General features: G+C 45.3%; 1 protein-coding gene and 1 long non-coding RNA gene across 3 annotated transcripts in view; one reads left to right on the top strand and one right to left on the bottom strand.

Annotated features, from left to right (window-relative positions):
• Positions 1-21712, top strand: part of LOC143766192 (uncharacterized) — a 161593-nt gene that overhangs the window by 126571 nt on the left and 13310 nt on the right. The window contains exons 2-10 of one of the 2 annotated variants that reach the window (XM_077253670.1): positions 10457-10614; positions 10744-10923; positions 10998-11121; positions 11199-11296; positions 11392-11541; positions 11671-11850; positions 11933-12056; positions 12140-12237; positions 12436-12526. In XM_077253670.1, the coding sequence (XP_077109785.1) occupies positions 10537-10614; positions 10744-10923; positions 10998-11121; positions 11199-11296; positions 11392-11541; positions 11671-11850; positions 11933-12056; positions 12140-12237; positions 12436-12526 (1123 nt within the window). In that variant the 5' untranslated portion in view covers positions 10457-10536. The remainder of the gene's footprint in view (positions 1-10456; positions 10615-10743; positions 10924-10997; positions 11122-11198; positions 11297-11391; positions 11542-11670; positions 11851-11932; positions 12057-12139; positions 12238-12435; positions 12527-21712) is intronic. The other variant, XM_077253669.1, reaches the window with a different exon arrangement.
• Positions 2893-7576, bottom strand: LOC143766204 (uncharacterized). The gene is made up of 2 exons (XR_013213545.1): positions 7434-7576; positions 2893-4110 (listed from the first exon to the last, which is right to left on the bottom strand). It is a non-coding gene; the product is annotated as an uncharacterized LOC143766204 (long non-coding RNA).

Here is a 21712-nt window from a genome sequence, read left to right as displayed (position 1 = left end):
ATAGCCCTTACACAGCCTGGAGGTGTGTTTGGGGTCATTGTCCTGTTGAAAAATAAATGATGGTCCAACTAAAAGCAAACCGGATGGTATAGCATGTCGCTGCAAGATGCTGTGGTAGCCATGCTGGTTCAGTATGCCTTCAATTTTGAATAAATCCCCAACAGTGTCACCAGCAAAGCCCCCCACACCATCACACCTCCTCCTCCATGCTTCACGGTGGAAACCAGGCATTTAGAGTCCATCCGTTCACCTTTTCTGTGTACAAAGACACGGTGGTTGGAACCAAAGATCTAAAATTCGGACTCATCTGACCAAAGCACAGGTTTCCACTGGTCTAATGTCCATTCCTTGCGTTATTTAGCCCAAACAAGTCTCTTCTGCTTGTTGCCTGTCCTTAGCAGTGGTTTCCTAGCAGCTATTTTACCATGAAGGCCTGCTGCACAAAGTCTCCTCTTAAGGGCTTGTTTCCATTTGCGAGAAACACGTCCGTATCTCGCATGTGGAAACCAAGCTGTAGCACCGGCACTCCAGAGCGGAGCATGCAGCCGCATAGGAACACATGGAGCTGCACGCTTTGCTCCAAAGTGCCGGCGCCACAGCTTGGTTTCCACATGCGAGATACGGATGTGTTTCTCGCAAATGGAAACAAGCCCTAACAGTTGTTGTAGAGATGTGTCTGCTGCTAGAACTCTTTGTGGCATTGACCTGGTCTCTAATCTGAGCTGCTGTTAACCTGCGATTTCTGAGGCTGGTGACTCGGATAAACTTATCCTCAGAAGCAGAGGTGACTCTTGGTATTCCTTTCCTGGGGCGGTCCTCATGTGAGCCAGTTTCTTAGTAGCGCTTGGTGGTTTTTGCCACTGCACTTGGGGACACTTTCAGTTTTCCCAATTTTTCGGACTGACTGATCTTCATTTCTTAAAGTAATGATGGCCACTCGTTTTTCTTTACTTAGAATTTGTATTATGGCAGGAAAAAAGCAGCTAACAGTCTATTCAGTAGGACTATCAGCTGTGTATCCACCAGACTTCTGCACAACACAACTGATGGTCCCAAACCCATTTATAAGGCAAGAAATCCCACTTATTAAACCTGACAGGGCACACCTGTGAAGTGAAAATCATTCCAAGTGACTACCTCTTGCAGCTCATAAAGAGAATGCCAAGAGTGTGCAAAGCAGTCAAAGAAAAAGGTGGCTACTTTGAAGAACCTAGAATATAAGACATAACAAAAAAGTGTGAAATTGAAATTAAGTATATAATTCCACATGTGTTAATTCATAGTTTTGATGCCTTCAGTGTGAATATACAATTTTCAGTCATGAAATACAGAAAAATCTTTAAATGAGGTGTGTCCTAACTTTTGGTCTGTAGTGTATCTCTTTAGATTTTATATACACCTATACTGTGTGTATATGTCTATTCTATTGTAACCTGTCAGTGTGATTTTACTGTACACTGCACCTGAATTGTCGGCCTTTCAAAGGACACCGTTGCGTATTTCTCGCAAGTCACACTGAAGGCCCGTGTGGTGCGAGTTTTTCTTGCACAAATAGACTTTCATTGGCGAGTCTCGGCTGATATACGGTGCAAATCACAGCATACTGCAATTTCACTCGCACATATACGGCCGTGAAAAAAAAAGTGATGGGAGATTAACATTGGTTCGAGTGCTATGCGATTTTTTTTCTCGCATAGCACTCGTCCGTATTCCTCTCTAGTGTGACTCCGGCCTTAAAGGGAAAATCATTAAAAATTTATATTTTTTAAAATTTGTAAAATTTCTGATTTTTTACAAAATAAATCAAAACATATCAACTCAAGTTTACCATTATCATAAAGCCTAATATAACACGAAAAAAAAATTAATCTCAAAATCAATGGGATGTTGAAGCATTCCAGAGTTATTACTATATAAAGTGACACTGGTCAGATTTTAAAAAATTGGCCCCGCCACAAAGGGGCTAAGAGCTTGTACATGTGAACACTGTTTCAAAAGTGGCTTACCTGTCTCAGGCAGGTTTCACACCAGCGTTCGGCAGCATTCTTCCTCCATTAAGCCCGGCCCACTGCTGCGCCTCTTCCTTCAGCTCCGCCTAAGTCTGCATGCGTCCCCTATCTAACATTGGGTACACAGGCATGCCTCATTTTGAAGATGCGCTGAACTGCGTCGAACGCAACATGTTGCATTTTATTGCAGTCGGCGCAGCGTTGAAACAACGCATGTGGAGGCATCCGCTTGGCCTGCGTACCCAATATTAAAGATAGGGTATGCAGGACGCATGCAGACGTAGGCGGAACTGAATGAAGAGTTGTGGCAGTGAGCAGGGCTAAGGCTACTTTCACACTAGTCAGTCGGTACGGGCAGTCGCAAACCGTCGGCCCGACGGACAGTGTGTTTTATATAGAACGTGGGCAGCGGAGGCAGTTTTACAACGCATCCGGGGCCTATTGTGAGTTCTGGGGAGGAGGGGGCGGAGTTTCGGCCACGCATGCGCGGTCGAAAATGGCGGACTCGACGCACAAAAAAGTTACATGGAACTTTTTTTGTGCCGACGGTCCGCCAAAACACGACGCATCTGTCGCATGATGGATGCGACGTGTGGCAATCCGTCCCTATGTGTTGCTAATGAAAGTCTATGGAGAAAAAACGCATCATGCAGGCAACTTTGCAGGATGCGTTTTTTCTCCAAAATGACGCATTGAGACGTACAGCAAGCGACGTTAGTGTGAAAGTAGCCTTAACGGAGGAAGAAGGCTGCCATCCGCAGCCCTGCCGAACGCTGGTGTGAAACCAGCCTACGGCTGTTATTATAGCACCTACCATGTGTTACACAGATACATCATGGGCTTGTCCTGCCCTGCGCATGAAATGAAAGGCGAAAATACAATGTGGAGACTTCATCAGAGCAATGTTTTATTTACATTCAGAACTGGTTTAAGAGGAACAAATGACCATTTCCCACAGAAATCTCAGACTTTTACTTATAGAAATACTGGATAAATATCATTTTACCATTAGATATAGAAACATTTCTAATTTTATAAAACTGCATTTTTTTGCATTGAATAACTTTATGCCTTTGCTTGTTTCATTTTATGCATTTCTAAAGTATTGTAAAACTGTAGTATGCTGTTGGTGCATGCGGGTTGGACTGTCGGTTTGGTATGTGGCTCTGTTCCCCCCAGGCCTGCCTCCGATGTCTGAGGTTTCGGTGTCCCAGACCAGAGATCGTAATACCGGCCTTGAATTGTGAAGGACACGGCAGCCGACCCTGAGAAACATCCAAGGTGGGAACGCCCCATCATGTCGAAGAGAGTCTGCTAGATCCAGGCCTAGCAGACCAGTGCTGGTGGGTTCATGGATGCCAGGAGGGGGTTGGCCTAAAGGAAGGTCTCATCTTTTCCTGGCGGGTCGGAGAGTTGTCCCGTCGGTTTTTTGGACAGAACATTTCCAAAACAACCAAAATTGAACAGCAGATGTCTTGGGAGGCAGACTTTAGTCCTCTGTTGCAGAAGCGAAGTACTCTTAAACTGATAGGTGCAGAGTAGGACACACTAGAAAGTTGGTGTGCATGATTGTTCAGGGCACTGGCGGTGTGGACCGGCCACCAGAGAAGGCCTAGACCGAAGCCTGGATATTTTAAGAGCAGGGTCACAGGAGCCTCTGGAAAACATGGAGGCTGCATGAATAGGAAGGTTTCCCCAGAAGATGTCCATATTGCTCAGGGGCAAACTAGGACATACTTGTCCTGTCCTTTCCATTTTTTTTTTTTTTTTTAAAGTAGCCCCCTCACTGCCTGGTAGGATATACCTGTCCTGAAGGTCACACATCATTCTTCACAGACCGATGATGAAGATGGGCATGGAATAACCTGGACGCAGACCTTTCGGCGGCTGGCACATAACGGATTAGTCTTCCCTCCCTACTCTATCTGGCTCTGGGGGGGCCAGAGGGTAGGGGGATTCGTGGCATGGACCGTCCTCTGGGGAACCACAAACACTTTTGATGTGTTAGGGCCTTGCCTCGTAGACCACAGATGATATGGTAGTGACAATTCTAGGTGGGAGATTAGAGTGACAATTCCACTGTCGCCCTCAAAAGCCGTATCTGAAAAAAAAAAAAAAAAAAGAAAAAAAAAAGAAAGGAAAATCGTTAATAAAAAAAAAAACCCCAAAACCTAAGTCAGAACTGAGCTGGGTGGTCCAGACCCATGTCTGCCTCCTACTGACATTAAGCTAAAAAGGATTAGCTTCGTGCCAGTTGGTGGTGTGGCCTACTCTACAGGGAAATACCTTTTTTTTTTGCATAGCATAAGCAGCATACACTCATATTTTTTTTGTGTACCCCAATGAAGCATTAGCCCCCCCCCCCCCACATCAACCAGATGGCCACACAGCATAACCTCGCTCCCCCAGTCAGGAACATCCACCTCACATTAACCAGCGGACCCCACAGGATAAATCCAAAGCCCACCAGACATTCCCTCCCCTCAAGCGTAAATCCAAATATGGCGCCCCCTGCCCCAACCATAAATCCCATCAGACACCCCCTCCAATCGAACGCCACCCCAGCTTAAACTCTCATCGGACGTCCAACCCCCACAAACCCCCATCGGACGTCCAACCCCCACAAACCACCATCGGACGTCCAACCCCCACCGGACGCGGAACCCCCCACCCAGCAAACCCCCAGATGCAGACCCCCCCTCCCGAGCACAAACCCCCATCACACGTGGACCCCCCCTCCCGAGCACAAACCCCCATCGGACGTGGACCCCCCCACCCAGCACACACCCCCTTCGGATGTCCAACCCCCACAAACCCCCATCGGACATCCAACACCCATCGGACGTGGACCCCCCCACCCAGCACACACCCCCTTCGATGTCCACCCCCCACCCAGCTTAAACCCTCTTCAGCCCCCCCCCCCCAAACCCAACCCATAAGCAGGTCGCCCCCAATAAAAGGGATCCCCCAGTAAGCAGCAGGTCACCCCCCAATAAAAGGGTTCCATCTGTAAGCAGCAGGTCATCCCCAAATCCCACCACGGGATCCCCCCAATAGCCAGCAGCAGGTCGCCTCCCCACATTCAACGACAAGCAGGTCGGCTCCCCACATTCAACGACAAGCAGGTCGCCTCCCCACATTCAACGACAAGCAGGTCGCCTCCCCACATTCAACGACAAGCAGGTCGCCTCCCCACATTCAACGACAAGCAGGTCGCCTCCCCACATTCAACGACAAGCAGGTCGCCTCCCCACATTCAACGACAAGCAGGTCGCCTCCCCACATTCAACGACAAGCAGGTCGCCTCCCCACATTCAACGACAAGCAGGTCGCCTCCCCACATTCAACGACAAGCAGGTCGCCTCCCCACATTCAACAACAAGCAGGTCGCCTCCCCACATTCAACAACAAGCAGGTCGCCCTCAAATCTCACCACAGGGGTCCCCCAAATAGCCTGCAGCAGGTCACCCCTCACATGCAGGTCGCCTCCCCACATCCCACCACAAGCAGGTCACCCCCGCATCCCACCACAGGGGTCCCCCAATAGCTTGCAGCAGGTCTCCCCCCACATCCACCACAAGGGTCCCCCCCAATAGACAGCAGGTCACGCCCTCCCAAAACCCGACCACAAGCATGTCGCCCTCATACCCCATCACCAGGGTCTCCCCAATAGCCAGCAGCAGGTCGCCCCCACTAAAAGGGGTCCACCCCGTAAGCAGCACGTCACCTCCAAACCCCACCACAGGGGTCCCCAACAATAGCCAGCAGGTCACCCCCAAACCCCACCACAGGGGCCCATCAATAGCCATCAGCAGGTCACCCCTCCACAAGCAGGTCGCCCCCACTAAAAGGGGTCCCGCAACAAGCAGGTCGCCTCCCCAAACCCAACCATAAGCAGGTCACCCTCACTAAAAGGGGTCCCCCGCACGCAGGTCGCCCCCAAATCACACCACAGGGGTCACCCCAATAGCCAGCAGCAGGTCTCCCACCCCAAACAAGTCTCCCCATAAGCAGGTCACCCCTAAATCCCACCACAGGGGTCCCCCCAATTGCCAGCAGCAGGTCCCCCCCCCACAAGCAGGTCACCCCCCACTAAAATGGGTCACCCCCAATTGCATGCAGCAGGTCGCCCCCCCCCCCCACAAGCAGGTCACGGGTCCCCCAATAGCCTGCAGCCCCCCTCACAAAAGCAGGTTGCCTACCACAGAAGTCCACCACAACAGCCAGCAGCAGCCCCCCCCCCACAAAATCCCACAATAGCAAGCAGCAGCAGGTCCCCCCAAAAGCCCACCACAGGGGTCCCCCACAATAGCCAGCAGCAGCGGAGCCTCCCAAAATCCCACCGCAGGAGTCCCCCACAATAGCCAGCAGCAGCAGAGCCCCCCAAAATCCCACCGCAGGGGTCCCCCACAATAGCCAGCAGCAGCGGAGCCCCCCAAAATCCCACAGCAGGGATCCCCCACAATAGCCAGCAGCAGCGGAGCCCACCAAAATCCCACCACAGGGGTCCCCCACAATAGCCATCAGCAGCGGAGCCCACCAAAACCCCACCACAGGGGTCCCCCACAATAGCCAGCAGCAGCGGAGCCCACCAAAACCCCACCACAGGGGTCCCCCACAATAGCCAGCAGCAGCGGAGCCCACCAAAACCCCACCACAGGGGTCCCCCACAATAGCCAGCAGCAGCGGAGCCCACCAAAACCCCACCACAGGGGTCCCCCACAATAGCCAGCAGCGGAACCCCCCCAAATCCCACCGCAGGGGTCCCCCACAATAGCCAGCAGCAGCGGAGCCCACCAAAATCCCACCACAGGGGTCCCCCACAATAGCCAGCAGCAGCGGAGCCCACCAAAACCCCACCACAGGGGTCCCCACAATAGCCAGCAGCAGCGGAGCCCACCAAAACCACACCACAGGGGTCCCCCACAATAGCCAGCAGCGGAGCCCACCAAAACCGCAGCGGTCCCCCACAATAGCCAGCAGCAGCGGAGCCCCCCAAAACCACACCGCAGCGGTCCCCCACAATAGCCAGCAGCAGCGGAGCCCCCCAAAACCACACCGCAGCGGTCCCCCACAATAGCCAGCAGCAGCGGAGCCCCCCAAAACCACACCGCAGCGGTCCCCCACAATAGCCAGCAGCAGCGGAGCCCCCCAAAACCACACCGCAGCAGTCCCCCACAATAGCCAACAGCAGCAGAGCCCACCAAAATCCCACCGCAGGGGTCCCCCACAATAGCCAGCAGCAGCGGAGCCCACCAAAATCCCACCACAGGGGTCCCCCACAATAGCCAGCATCAGCGGAGCCCCCCAAAATCCCACCACGGGTCACTCCCCACACAGACAAGTAGGTCGACCACCACAGGGCCTCCCCCCAATAGCGAATAGCGATCGGCAAGTAGCATTTTTCACCCTGAAACCACTGACCTCCATGGCGTCCACAAGCTGTCATGCTGCTTTCCTTTGCCGCCTTGGAGAACACGCCCCCTCCCGATAGGACACGCCCCCGGAAATGACGTCACACCTGGAAGGAGCCCATACACTCTAGCATCTACCGTGGAGGTAGGTGCTGGAGATTCCCCATTACTGGCCGCAGGCGCTAGAACATTTGTATTTGTCATTCTGGGCTTCATATAAGGGAACCTGTCACGTTGAGGGTAGAAAGCGTCAGCGATTCTCTCATCGTCTTCCTGCATTGTCACCAGTTAGAGCCGCGCTCGTTTCTCCTCCGTCCCATAGACGATGAATAGAGAGAAGCGCACACGTCCCCTGTAGAAGCCTCTCTGCGGTTCTATATACCGGACTTGTTTCTATCGCGGTTTCTTCAGGCGACATTTATAATTGCGGCAGTTATAATGAATGACTCCTGTAAATCCCCCTCATGGCCGCTCCCCGGGACCCTCCCAGTGTCATTGCACTTTGTATTTCCAGAGGCCCTGTGACCAGAACGTCTCCTGTATTAGGAATCTGCACCATTATCCGTGTAGATGGCAGATTCTGGGGAAAGGACACAAAACACATCGCGTTCAGGCCGCGCTCCATCTTTATGACATACTAGCTGAAGAGCCCAGCGTTGCCTGGGCATAGTAAATATCTGTGATTAGTTATAGCACCTCACTTCTCTTATTTTCCCATCACGCCTCTCATTTTCCCCCTCACTCCTCTTATTTTCCCCCTCACTCCTCTCATTCCCCCCTAACACTTGTCATTTCGACCTCACATCTGTCATTTTCCGATCACTCCACTGTTTTCCCTCATTGCTCTAATTTTGCACTCATACCTTTTCATTTTCACCTCACACCTCTCATTTTCCCCTCAGTATATACATGTTTGTCATCTTCCTTATATATAGTATACACCTGTATGTCATCTCCTGTATATACCTGTATGTCATCTCCCCTGCATATAGTATATAGCTGTATGTCATCTCCCCTGTAAATAGTATATACCTGCTGTATGTCATCTCCTCCTGTATACTGTATATCCTTATGTGTCAACTCCTCCTGTATATAGTATATACCGGTGTGTCATCTCTTCTGTATATACCTGTGTGTCATCTCCTATTTTATATAGTATATACCTGTATGTCATCTCCTCCTGTATATAGTATATACCTGTGTGTCATCTCCTCCTGTATATAGTATATACCTGTGTGTCATCTCCTCCTGTATATAGTATATACCTGTGTGTCATCTCCTCTTGTATATAGTATATATCTGTGTGTCATCTGCTCCTGTATATAGTATATACCTGTATGTCATCTCCCCCTGTATATAGTATATACCTGTATGTCATCTCCTCCTGTATATAGTATATACCTGTAAGTCATCTCCCCTGTATATAGTATATACCCATGTGTCATCTGCTCCTGTATATAATATATACCTGTGTGTCATCTCCCCTGTATATAGTATGTACCTGTAAGTCATCTCCTTCTGTACATAGTATATACCTGTGTGTCATCTCCTCCTGTTTACAGTATATACCTGTGTGTCATCTGCTCCTGTATATAATATGTACCTGTATGTCATCTCCTCCTGTATTAGACCTCGTTCACACATTATTTGGTCAGTATTTTTACCTCAGTATTTGTAAGGTAAATTGGCAGCCTACAGGAAGCCCTCTTCCCTGGCAGTATATATTAGCTCACACATACACATAATAGACTGGTCATGTGACTGACAGCTGCCGGATTCCTATATGGTACATTTGTTGCTCTTGTAGTTTGTCTGCTTATTAATCAGATTTTTATTTTTGAAGGCTAATACCTGACTTGTGTGTGTTTTAGGGCGAGTTTCATGTGTCAACTTGTGTGTGTTGCGTTGCTTGTGGCGACATGCATGTAGCGACTTTTGTGAGATGAGTTTTGTGTTGCGACATTTGTGTAGCAACTTTTTGTGTGTCGAGTTGCATGTGACAGGTTAGTGCAGCAAGTTTTGCGCTTTGCGAGTTTTGCGCTTTGCGAGTTTTGCGCTTTGCGAGTTTTGCGCTTTGCGAGTTTTGCGCTTTGCGAGTTTTGCGCTTGGCGAGTTTTGCGCTTGGCGAGTTTTATGTGTGGTGCGTTTTGAGTAGGTGCAAGTTTTGTGTGAGGCAACTTTTGTGCATGTGGCAATTTTTCCACGTGTGCAAGTTTTGCGTGTGGCGAGTTTTCCATGAGGTGAGTTTTGCACGTGTGGCGAGTTTTGAGTGAGCCTAGTTTTGCATGTGGCAAATTTTGCGCATGGCGAGTTTTGAGTGGCGACTTTTGTGTTTCGACCTTTATGTGGCGAGGTTGGTGTATGTGTGGTGAAATGTGTGCAGAGGGTGGTATATGTGTTCAAGCACATGGTAGTGTGTGGCGCATTTTGTGTGTGTGTTCATATCCCCGTGTGTGGTGAGTATCCCATGTCAGGGCCCCACCTTAGCAACTGTATGGTATATACTCTTTAGCGCCATCGCTCTCATTCTTTAAGTCCCCCTTGTTCTCATCTGGCAGCTGTCAATTTGCCTCCAACACTTTTCCTTTCACTTTTTCCCCATTTATGTAGATAGGGGCAAAATTGTTTGGTGAATTGGAACGCGCGGGGTTAAAATTTCGCCTCACAACATAGCCTATGACGCTCTCGGGGTCCAGACTTGGGACTGTGAAAAAGTTTGTGGCTGTAGCTGCGACGGTGCAGATGCCAATCCCGGACATACACACACACACACACACACACTCAGCATTATATATTAGATTTCCACTCCATCACTCAGGCGTCCATTGTTTCCTTCAGTCTGTTTACATCGCTGCAATGACGATACTGGATGCCGGTATGTCTGAGCTGTAACTGTTCTGTTACATGATGGTTTATGGAGATCATCTGCCAGATATGCTGCCACCATGAAGATGTGACGTGGAGAAAATTTATTCATGACATATGGAATAGATTCTTTATGATGTTACATCAGCTCATTTTCTTCCCATTCAGATCACTACAATATCAAATCCTCTGAGTAAAGAATATCGGATCTTCTATATAAGAAAAATTTCCTGATTTACCCATCAAGGATGGATAGGGACAGGGACAAGATGGTGGAGAGGATATTACACCTTATCGTAGAGATTCTCTATCGGCTTACTGGAGAGGTGAGAGATTCTGATGACGTCACATTACATCATTCTTATCTATGGGAATAACAGATGGACAGAACTGGAGAGGTGAGGACTCTGGAAATGTCTGTAGTGAGGTTTATTAATGTGTCTTTCCATAACCAGGATTACACAGTAGTGAAGAAGACCTCTAGTGAGCGCTGTCAGGCCCCTGTGTCTGAGGGATGGAGAAGACCCCTGAGCCCAATAGCATGGCCTCCATCTCACCCCCTGATAAATCAGGACATCAATGACCAGAAGATCCTGGAACTTGCCTACAAGATGATTGAGCTGCTGACTGGAGAGGTGGGAATGCTGGGACGTTATACTGTAACGCTATGAAGGGATCGAGGGGATGATGGTGTCATTGTATGTGTCAGGTTCCTATACGGTGTCAGGATGTCACCATCTATTTCTCCATGGAGGAGTGGGAGTATTTAGAAGGACACAAAGATCTGTACAAGGACGTCATGATGGAGGATCCCCAGCCCCTCACATCACTAGGTAAGAAACAGAATTAAATACACACATCCTATAAGTATGTAAAGAATGGATTCAGTCCCTGAATGTGTTTCCTCCAGTTGTATCCAGTAAGATGACAACACCAGAGAGATGTCTCCGTCCTCTTCTTCCGTTGGACTGTAAAAAAGAAGATTCCAATGTTCCTCAGGATCATCAGGTAGATGCTGCCACCATGAAGATGTGATGTGGAGAAGATTTATTCTTAACATATTGAATAGATTCTTTATGATGTTTGAATTTCTTCTCATTCAGGTCACTGCAATATCGGATCCTCTCAGTGGAGATCTTCTATGTAAGAGTATTTTCCTGATTGACCCACCAAGGATGGATAGGAGTAGTGACAAGATGGCAGAGAGGGTATTACAACTCACCCTCGAGAGCCTTTTCCTGCTTACTGGAGAGGTGAGAGATTCTGATGATGTCACATTACATCATTCTTATCTATGGGAATAACAGATGGACAGAACTGGAGAGGTGAGGACTCTGGAAATGTCTGTAGTGAGATTTATTAATGTGTCTCTCCATAACCAGGATTACACAGTAATGAAGAAGATCTTTAGTGAGTGCTGTCAGGCCCCTGTGTCTCAAGGGTCGCGAAGAACCCTGAGCCCAATCAGGGGGTCTCTACCTCATCCCCTGAAACATGTGGGAATCAGTGACCAGAAGATCCTAGAACTCACCTACAAGATGATTGAGCTGCTGACTGCAGAGGTGACACTGCTGGGAATGCTGGGACATTATACAGTAATGCTATGAAGGGATCAGGGGATGACTGTATCATTTTATGTATCAGGTTCCTATAAGGTGTCAGGATGTCGCCGTCTATTTCTCCATGGAGGAGTGGGAGTATTTAGAAGGACACAAAGATCTGTACAAAGACGTTATGATGGAGGTTCCCCAACCCCTCACATCACCAGGTAATAGTCAGGACTAAATACACACTGCCTATAATTATCTGTATGTAAAAATGGATTAAGTCCCATTTATGTGTTTCCTCCAGTTGTATGCAGTAGGAGGACAACACCAGAGAGATGTCCCTGTCCTCTTCTCCCACAGGATTGTAAAGAAGAAAATTCCAGTATTCCTCAAGATCATAAGGTAGGTGAAAAAAAGGTGTCATGGGATCTCTCCTATGATGTGTAGACGGCTGTGAAGGTCTTGTGCTCAGTCTTGTTTTATTCACCAGTATTATATGTTTTATACTTGTGTAATGAGAACGGTGGAGATGGCAGAATTAGAGCTGATCATAGATGTGACTTCTCTATCTGTTTGTGACTTGTACAATATTTGTTTCAGGGTGAAGATCTGACCAATATTAATACTTCAGAGACATATGTGAGATGTGATGAGCGGTGTAATGAGGAGATTCCTGCAGATAACCAACCAGGTGAGTGGTAAACACTAAATGCAGAGAAATCACAGATTATCCTTGCTGTAGAATTCAGTTTTTTTTTTTTTACGGCTTGTTCTCTGAATAATTTTTGATGTCCATTTTTACTGAACGAAGTATTTAGTGCTTTTTCTATAAAGTATTTTAGCTACAACATTTCACAGGCCAAAACTAAAGTAATACAGTTTTCCCACTAAGAAGAATATTGGGCCGATCTCTGTATACTGTAATCTGCTCTGACCGTTTGGTCATGTGATTGCTCCAGCCTAACTCCATCCACAGCAGGAATACAGTCATGGCCAAAAGTATTGACACCCCTGCAATTCTGTCAGATAATACTCAGTTTCTTCCTGAAAATGATTGCAAACACAAATTCTTTGGTATTATTATCTTCATTTAATTTGTCTTAAATGAAAAAACACAAAAGAGAATGAAGCAAAAAGCAAAACATTGATCATTTCACACAAAACTCCAAAAATGGGCCAGACAAAAGTATTGGCACCCTCAGCCTAATACTTGGTTGCACAACCTTTAGCCAAAATAACTGCGACCAACCGCTTCCGGTAACCATCAATGAGTTTCTTACAATGCTCTGCTGGAATTTTAGACCATTATTCTTTGGCAAACTGCTCCAGGTCCCTGATATTTGAAGGGTGCCTTCTCCAACATGCCATTTTTAGATCTCTCCCCAGGTGTTCTATGGGATTCAGGTCTGGACTCATTGTTGGCCACCTTAGAAGTCTCCAGTGCTTTCTCTCAAACCATTTTCTAGTGCTTTTTGAAGTGTGTTTTGGGTCATTGTCCTGCTGGAACATGACCAGCAGGACATGACCATGACCTCTGAGGGAGACCCAGCTTTCTCACCCTGGGCCCTACATTATGCTGCCAAATTTGTTGGTAGTCTTCAGACTTCATAATGCCATGCACACGGTCAAGCAGTCCAGTGCCAGAGGCAGCAAAGCAACCCCAAAATATCAGGGAACCTCCGCCATGTTTGACTGTAGGGACCGTGTTCTTTTCTTTGAATGCCTCTTTTTTTTCTTCTGTAAACTCTATGTTGATGCCTTTGCCCAAAAAGCTCTACTTTTGTCTCATCTGACCAGAGAACATTCTTCCAAAACGTTTTAGGCTTTTTCAGGTAAGTTTTGGCAAACTCCAGCCTGGCTTTTTTATGTCTCGGGGTAAGAAGTGGGGTCTTCCTGGGTCTCCTACCGTACAGTCCCTTTTCATTCAGACACCGATGGATAGTAAGGGTTGACACTGTTGTACCCTTGGACTGCAGGGCAGCTTGAAGTTGTTTGGATGTTAGTCGAGGTTGTTTATCCAACATCCGCACAATCTTGCGTTGAAATCTCTTGTCAATTTTTCTTTTCCGTCCACATCTAGGGAGGTTAGCCACAGTGCCATGGGCTTTAAACTTGTTGATGACACTGTGCACGGTAGACACAGGAACATTCAGGTCTCTAGAGATGGACTTGTAGCCTTGAGATTGCTCATGCTTCCTCACAATTTGGTTTCTCAAGTCCTCAGACAGTTCTTTGGTCTTCTTTCTTTTCTCAATGCTTAATGTGGTACACACAAGGACACAGGACAGAGATTGAGTCAACTTTAATCCATGTCAACTGGCTGCAAGTGTGATTTAGTTATTGCCAACACCTGTTAGGTGCCACAGGTAAGTTACAGGTGCTGTTAATTACACAAATTAGAGAAGCATCACATGATTTTTTGAACAGTGCCAATACTTTTGTCCACCCCATTTTTTTATGTTTGGTGTGGAATTATATCCAATTTGGCTTTAGAACAATTCTGTTTGTGTTTTTTTCATTTAAGACAAATTAAATGAAGATAATAATACCAAAGAATTTGTGTTTGCAATCATTTTCAGGAAGAAACTGAGTATTATCTGACAGAATTGCAGGGGTGTCAATACTTTTGGCCATGACTGTAGATAAGTTTCGGCTGTGGATAGTGATTGGCTAAATCGCTCACGAGTTCATCCTAAAGAGGAGGAATGGAGACGGGCGGGGCACGTGGCCATCAGGGGGATTATTAATAATTACTATTTCTCATAAGGTATAAACCCTTGAGAGTCATGGACTTGGCATCAATGTGTATAGGGCTTGTGTTGTGCATCAGTCCCACCATGGACTTGTTGTGATTGTACAGAAGAGGTAAGTAACCCCTTATACGATGGACGACTATGACCTCATGATAAGGATTCAGAGAATATAAAGAACCAGGACTTGTACAGCGATAATCCAGAACGACATAGAAAGGTTAAAACATCACTTATATTCCCTGGTGTAAACTATTATTTCTGTGCAGGCATGCGCTAAGAAAAAAAACCACATACACTTATGGCCACATCCCCCCTTCCCGACACGTTTCATGTTTGTTCACAGCCTTTATTTATAGCTTGTGGAACAATACCACATGGTATACATACATGGTACAAGAATAATCATTTAATCCAAAAGGAGAAAATAGATCTTAACAAGATAGAATAGAGATATAATAATAAAAAGAGAAAAATATACTGTATATAAGATGTTGACAGATTTACATGAGATCCGTCTCTTCGAGCCTCAAGATCTGGTATTCATTTTGTCTCCTGTCTTAAGTTTCTTTTCCATTTTCCTCCTCATGGAGTCTTGTTGCCCCTTTCAATACTATCAAGAGAAAAAAGCAATACAGTAAACGGCGCACACCTAAGAGTACAAAATCAATTATTTTATTGAACACCATATAGCTCCAAGATTAAAAACAAGTAAAACCAAATCCTCCCCATAGATATATATGGATCAATATACATTAATATGATTTATTACAATAATGCATATATAGAATAATAAGTACTATAAGATTCCTCAAAATTGAAGAAATACAATCAAATAGATACCAATATTACAGTAATATTACCCTAACTGGTGTCTGTGTTCTCCTTCTGCGCTCCTGAGACTGGCTATTCTGTTCCTGTTGCAAGTGTTTCTCCCCTGTTGTGGGTTATCCGGCTGGAGCTGCGGGGACCTGCGCACTTTTTTCCTCCTCATTGGGACGGCCGCTAGCGCTCCTTCTACAAACCGCCATTTGTTGTTCTACAATATTACAGTATAGGCAATAATGGATCCCTAGGTGAAATAAATAAGTGCAGACAGTCATGGCCAAAAGTGTTGGCACCCTTGAAAGTGTTCCAGAAAATGAAGTATTGCTCCCAGAAAATGATCACACTTACACAATGTTTTGTTATACACATGTTTATTTCCTTTGTGTATATTGGAACATCAGAAAAAAAAAACAGAGTAAAAAAGGCAAATAGGACATCATTTTCATACAAAACCCCAAAAATGAGCCTGACAAAATTGTTGGCACCTTTCCAAAATTGTGGATAAACAACTTTGTTTCAAGCATGTGATGCTCTATAAACTCAGCTGTGGCAATGAACAGATGGGGGCAATGTGAAAATCATGCCTGAAGTCAGATAAAAAGGGGAGAAGTTGCATTTTGTGTCTGGGTGTGCCACACTAAGCATGAAGAACATAAAGAGGAGAATAGACCTCTTTGAGGACTTGAGAACCGAAATTGTTAAACAATATAAACAATCTCAAGGTTACAAGTCCATCTCCAGAGATCCACGGTGCTCAACATAATCAAGACATTTCCAACGGCACTATAGCAAATCTCCCTCAATGTGGACGGCAACGAAAAATTGATGAAAGGTTGTAATGCAGGATAGTCCGAATGGAGGATGAGCAGCCACAGTCATGTTCCAAAGAAAGTCAAGCTGTCCTTCAAGCTCAGGGTGCATCAGCGTCAGCGAAACCTATTCATAGACATTTCAATGAAATTAAACACAATGGCAGAAGGCCCAGGAGGACCCCACTGCTGACACAGAGGCATAAAAAAAATAGGCTTTAGTTTTCTAAAATGTACGACAGATGAGACCAAGATAGAGCTTTTTGGTAAGGAACATCATTCTACTGTCTACCAAAAAAGGAATATGGCCGCAAAGAAAAGCACACAGTACCTACAGTCAAATATGGTGGAGTTTCAAAGATGTTTTGGGGTTGTTTTGCTTTCTCTGGCACTGGGTGCCTTTACTGTGTGCTTGGCATCATGAAATCTGAAGATTGCCAAAGGATTTTGTGCCACAGTGTGGTGCCCAGTGTCAGAAAGTTGGGTTTGCATCCTAGGTCATGGATCTTCCAATAGGACAGACTTCAAACATACTTCAAGAAGCACCCAGAAATGGATGGAAACAAAGCACTGGAGAGTACTGATATGGCCAGGAATGAGTCCAGAATGAAATCCCATTGAACACCTGTGGACAAACCAGTGTGGGTTGTAAGTGAAATTATGTCCATTTTGCCTTCTTTTCTCTGTTCTTTTTTTTTGTGTGTTGTTCCAATAAACACAAAGGAAATAAACATGTCTACAAGAAAATGTGTAATTGCAATCATTTTCTGGGAGAAATACTTAATTTTATAGAACACCTTCAACACTTTTGGCCATGACTGTAGATCCATATAATACCAACGTCACAGTATATCATACCAAAGCCAATTGAATGTCCAAATCAGTACAAAATATCCAGAACACTCCAAACTAGCAACTCCAACAGCCCTAATCATGTGTAAGTAAAGTGATAAAAACATAAATGAAAAATAGATGTAATATCACTATTAAATAAGAAAAATATAAATTTAAAGAGCACCAGAAAGCGCTGATTGCGGTGTCTGCGAAGATAATGAAATATAACAAATAATATATGACCGTCGGAGGATGTGGAATAAAGGATTGCACAAATAAAGTTTGTTATAGGGACAGCATAAAGAGGCAATCAATGGAGGGAACATAATGTAGGACCAGTAGTGCCAGCTAGAGGAATGAATGGGGGGAGACTCCAAGAGTATCATGCAAAGAAAAGCAGCTTCCTCAGGGCAAAAAGTCAATAAAAAAAATAGAGTAACCCCTTCATGACCTTTGATGTACAGGAACGTCAATGTTGTGTCCTTGCGAGTGATTCTGGCTCCGACTCTTAGCCGACATCTTTCCCGACACATGACAGCTGATCTGATCACCTGTCATGAGCCTCTAACAGCCGCAGATGGATCCGAGATCCACCTCATGGCTGACCTTTATAGGAGATCGTGATTTCTGCTATCCATAGCTGTGCTGAATCCCTGCTGTGTGTAGCACAGGCGATCAGATGATCGCAGCTTCAAGTCTCCTAAGGGAACTATTGAGACCATTAAAAAGGTACAATTTTTTTTTTACAAAACATAAAAAACACCAAAGTTGAAATCGCCCCTTGAAAACAAAACAAAAACATAAAAATGCACATTTTGTTTCGCTGCTTTCAGAAATGTCCGATCTATCAAAATATAAAGTAAATTAATCCGATCAGTAAATGGCCTAACGAGAAAAAAAAATCGAAATGCCTGAATTAGGTTTTTTTTTGGCCACAACATTGCAAAAAAAGACAATCAAAACATTGTGTGTACCCCAAAATGGTATCAATAAAAACATCAACTCAGGGAGCAGAAAATAAGCCCTCACTCCAGCGCCAAATCCAAAAAAAATGTTTTTTCTTACAAATTTGGGATTTAAAAAAAAAACTTCTTTATTGAACAATAAACAAAGGGTGCATAGATTATTCAGCAGCATTAGAAAAGATTTGACAAATAGAGTTTTACAGTACTTTGAACAGTGTATTATAACTATAACCAACTCCCCCCTTCACCGGGCACACATCCACAACTTCATAGCACAATACCAATCAAGCCCAACAGGAATTCTGCCATCAGTATGCTCTCTCATGTACTAGTTAGTAAATTGGAAGCAACCATGAATCGCCTGGTGTAAAGATAATGTCTGGGCATTAATAAAAGAAGACCATGTAAGGAAAAACCATTCAGCGTATTTTTCTTTATTCAATATGGACTCTATCCAGTCCATCATGAAGAGATAGGCTACCTTCATAGTAATTAAGCTCAAAGAGGGAGTATCACCCTGTGCCCATAAATGAAGAATACGTTGGCGGGTGGCGGCCGCCCAGATGAATAAATTGTGGCGCTGCTGAACAGAAAGCCTCACCAACTGATCTTGTGGGAGAATGTTGAACATGGCCCACTCCGGAGAAAGAGGAATAGATACACCAAAGGTATTAGTGAGATGTTGCAAGAGTGTATCCCAAACCTCCCGTATTTTTTTGGACAGTCCCAGAGACAATGAAAAATATCAGCTGGAGAATGTAAGCATTTAGGGCAGGGAAAATCACCTGAGGGGAACATTTTAGATTTAACCTCTGGGAAGATATATGCTCTATAGAATATCATGAGAGCCATGGTTGTGTAACTACCATTCGGTAACATAGAGTAAATACATAATGTGGCTTTCAAGAGTTCTTTTACCTGACAGTCAGTTAGTTGAGATACCCACCTCCCCGGGCCCAGTGAAGAGTCTGACCCCTGTATGGAAGGTTTCAGTGACTTGTATTTAAAACTCAAACAGTAATTCACCGCTTGGGCTTTAATGGAGATTAACTTTAGAGGGTGCACTCTAACGTCGTCCGGTATATCCCGCAGTTCCAAGCCTACATAATGTCTAACTTGAGTAATAGTAAAGTTATCTCCCGCCAGGGTTGAGTTTTTAGCCCCTTTCTGACATGTGAAGTACTATCCCGTCGAGGTGGGCCCGTATGCCCACCGACGGGATAGTACATCATAGCGATCGGCCGCGCTCACGGGGGGAGCGCGGTCAATCGCGGCCGGGTGTCAGCTGACTATCGCAGCTGACATCCGGCACTATGTGCGGACTGCCCCCGGCACATTAACCCCCGGAACACTGCGAACAAACTGGATCGCAGTGTTCCGGGGGCATAGGGAAGCATCGCGCAGGGAGGGGGCTCCCTGCGGGCTTCCCCGAGACCCTCGGTACAACGCGATGTGCTCGCATTGTACCGAGCGTCTCCTCCCTGCAGGCCCTGGATCCAAAATGGCCGCGGGGCTGCATCCGGGTCCTACAGGGAGGTGGCTTACCAGCGCCTGTTCAGAGCAGGCGCTGGTAAGCCTGCAGCCCTGCATGTCAGATCGCCGATCTGACATAGTGCATTGCAAAGTGTCAAATCAGCGATCTGATACTATAGCATGATGCCCCTCCCGGGGCAATGTTATAGTGTAAAAAAAAAAATATTCAGATGTGTAAAAAAAAAACATCTAAATAAAAAAATATATATATATTGTTCCCATAAATACATTTCTTTATCTAAATAAAAAAAATAAAAGCACACATATTTAGTATCGCCGCGTCCGTAACGAACCGACCTATAAAACTGTCCCACTAGTTAACCCCTTCAGTGAACACCGTAAAAAAGAAAAAAAAATGAGGCTAAAAACAATGCTTTATTATCATACCGCCGAACAAAAAGTGGAATAACACACGATCAAAAAGACAGATATAAATAACCATGTTACCGCTGAAAACGTCATCTTGTCCCGCAAAAAACAAGCCGCCATACAGCATCATCAGCGAAAAAATAAAAAAGTTATAGTCCTCAGAATAAAGCGATGCAAAAATAATAATTTTTTCTATAAAATAGTTTTTATCGTATAAAAGCGCCAAAACATAAAAAAATATAAATGAGGTATCGCTGTAATCGTACTGACCCAAAGAACAAAACTGCTTTATCCATTTTACCAAACGCGGAACGGTATAAACGCCCCCCCAAAAGAAATTCACGAATAGCTGGTTTTTGGTCATTCTGCCTCACAAAAATCGGAATAAAAAGCGATCAAAAAATCTCCCATGCCCGAGCATGTTACCAATAAAAACGTCAACTCGTCCCACAAAAAACAAAGCCTCACATGACTCTGTGGACCAAAATATGGAAAAATTATAGCTCTCAAAATGTGGTAACGCAAAAAATATTTTTAGTAATCAAAAGCGTCTTTTAGTGTATGACGGCTGCCAATCATAAAAATCCGCTATAAAACCCGCTATAAATAGTAAATCAAACCCCCCTTCATCACCCCCTTAGATAGGGAAAAATAAAAAATTATTTTCCATTAGGGCTAGGGTTAGGGCTAGGGTTGGGGCTAGGGTTGGGGCTAGGGTTAGGGTTTGGATTATATTTACGGTTGGGATTAGGGTTAGGGGTGTGTCAGGGTTAGGGGTGTGGTTAGGGTTATGGTTGGGATTAGGGTTAGGGGTGTGTTGGAGTTAGGGGTGTGGTTAGGGTTGGGATTAGGGTTAGGGGTGTGTTGGGGTTAGGGGTGTGGTTGGGGTTAGTGGTGTGGTTGGGATTAGGGTTAGGGGTGTGTTTGGGTGAGGGTTTCAGTTAGAATTGAGGGTTTCCACTGTTTAGGCACATCAGGGCTCTCCACACGCAACATGGTGTCCATCTCAATTCCAGTCAATTTTGCATTGAAAAGTCAAATGGCGCTCCTTCCCTTCCGAGCTCTGCCATGCGCCCAAACAGTGGTTTACCCCCACATATGGGGTATTGTCGTACTCAGGACAAATTGTACAACAACTTGTGGGGTCAATTTTCTCCTGTTACCCTTGGCAAAAATAAAACAAATTGGAGCTAAAGTAATTTTTTTGTGAAAAAAGTTAAATGTTCATTTTTCTTTAAACATTCCAAAAATTCCTGTGAAACACCTGAAGGGTTAATAAACTTCTTAAATGTGGTTTTGAGCACCTTGAGGAGTGCAGTTTTTAGAATGGTGTCACACTTGGTTATTTTCTATCATATAGACCCCTCAAAATGACTTCAAATGTGATGTGGTCCCTAAAAAAATGGTGTTGTAAAAATGAGAAATTGCTGGTCAACTTTTAACCCTTATAACTCCCTAACAAAAAAAATTTTGGTTCCAAAATTGTGCTGATGTAAAGTAGACATGTGGGAAATGTTACTTATTAAGTACTTTGTGGGAGATATCTCTGTGATTTAAGGGCATAGAAAATTCAAAGTTGGAAAATTGCGAAATTTTCAAAATTTTCGCCAAATTTCCGTTTTTTCACAAATTAACGCAGGTAATATCAAAGAAATTTTACCACTATCATGAAGCACAATATGCCACGAGAAAACAATGTCGAATCACTGGGATCCGTTGAAGCGTTCCAGAGTTATAACCTCATAAAGGGACAGTGGTCAGAATTGTAAAAATTGGCCTGGTCATTAAT

Source organism: Ranitomeya variabilis, chromosome 4, assembly GCF_051348905.1.
Source record: "Ranitomeya variabilis isolate aRanVar5 chromosome 4, aRanVar5.hap1, whole genome shotgun sequence".
Classification (NCBI taxonomy): domain Eukaryota; kingdom Metazoa; phylum Chordata; class Amphibia; order Anura; family Dendrobatidae; genus Ranitomeya; species Ranitomeya variabilis.
The sequence above is the reverse complement of the archived record's forward strand: the minus strand, read 5'-3'. Positions and strand labels throughout refer to the sequence as shown.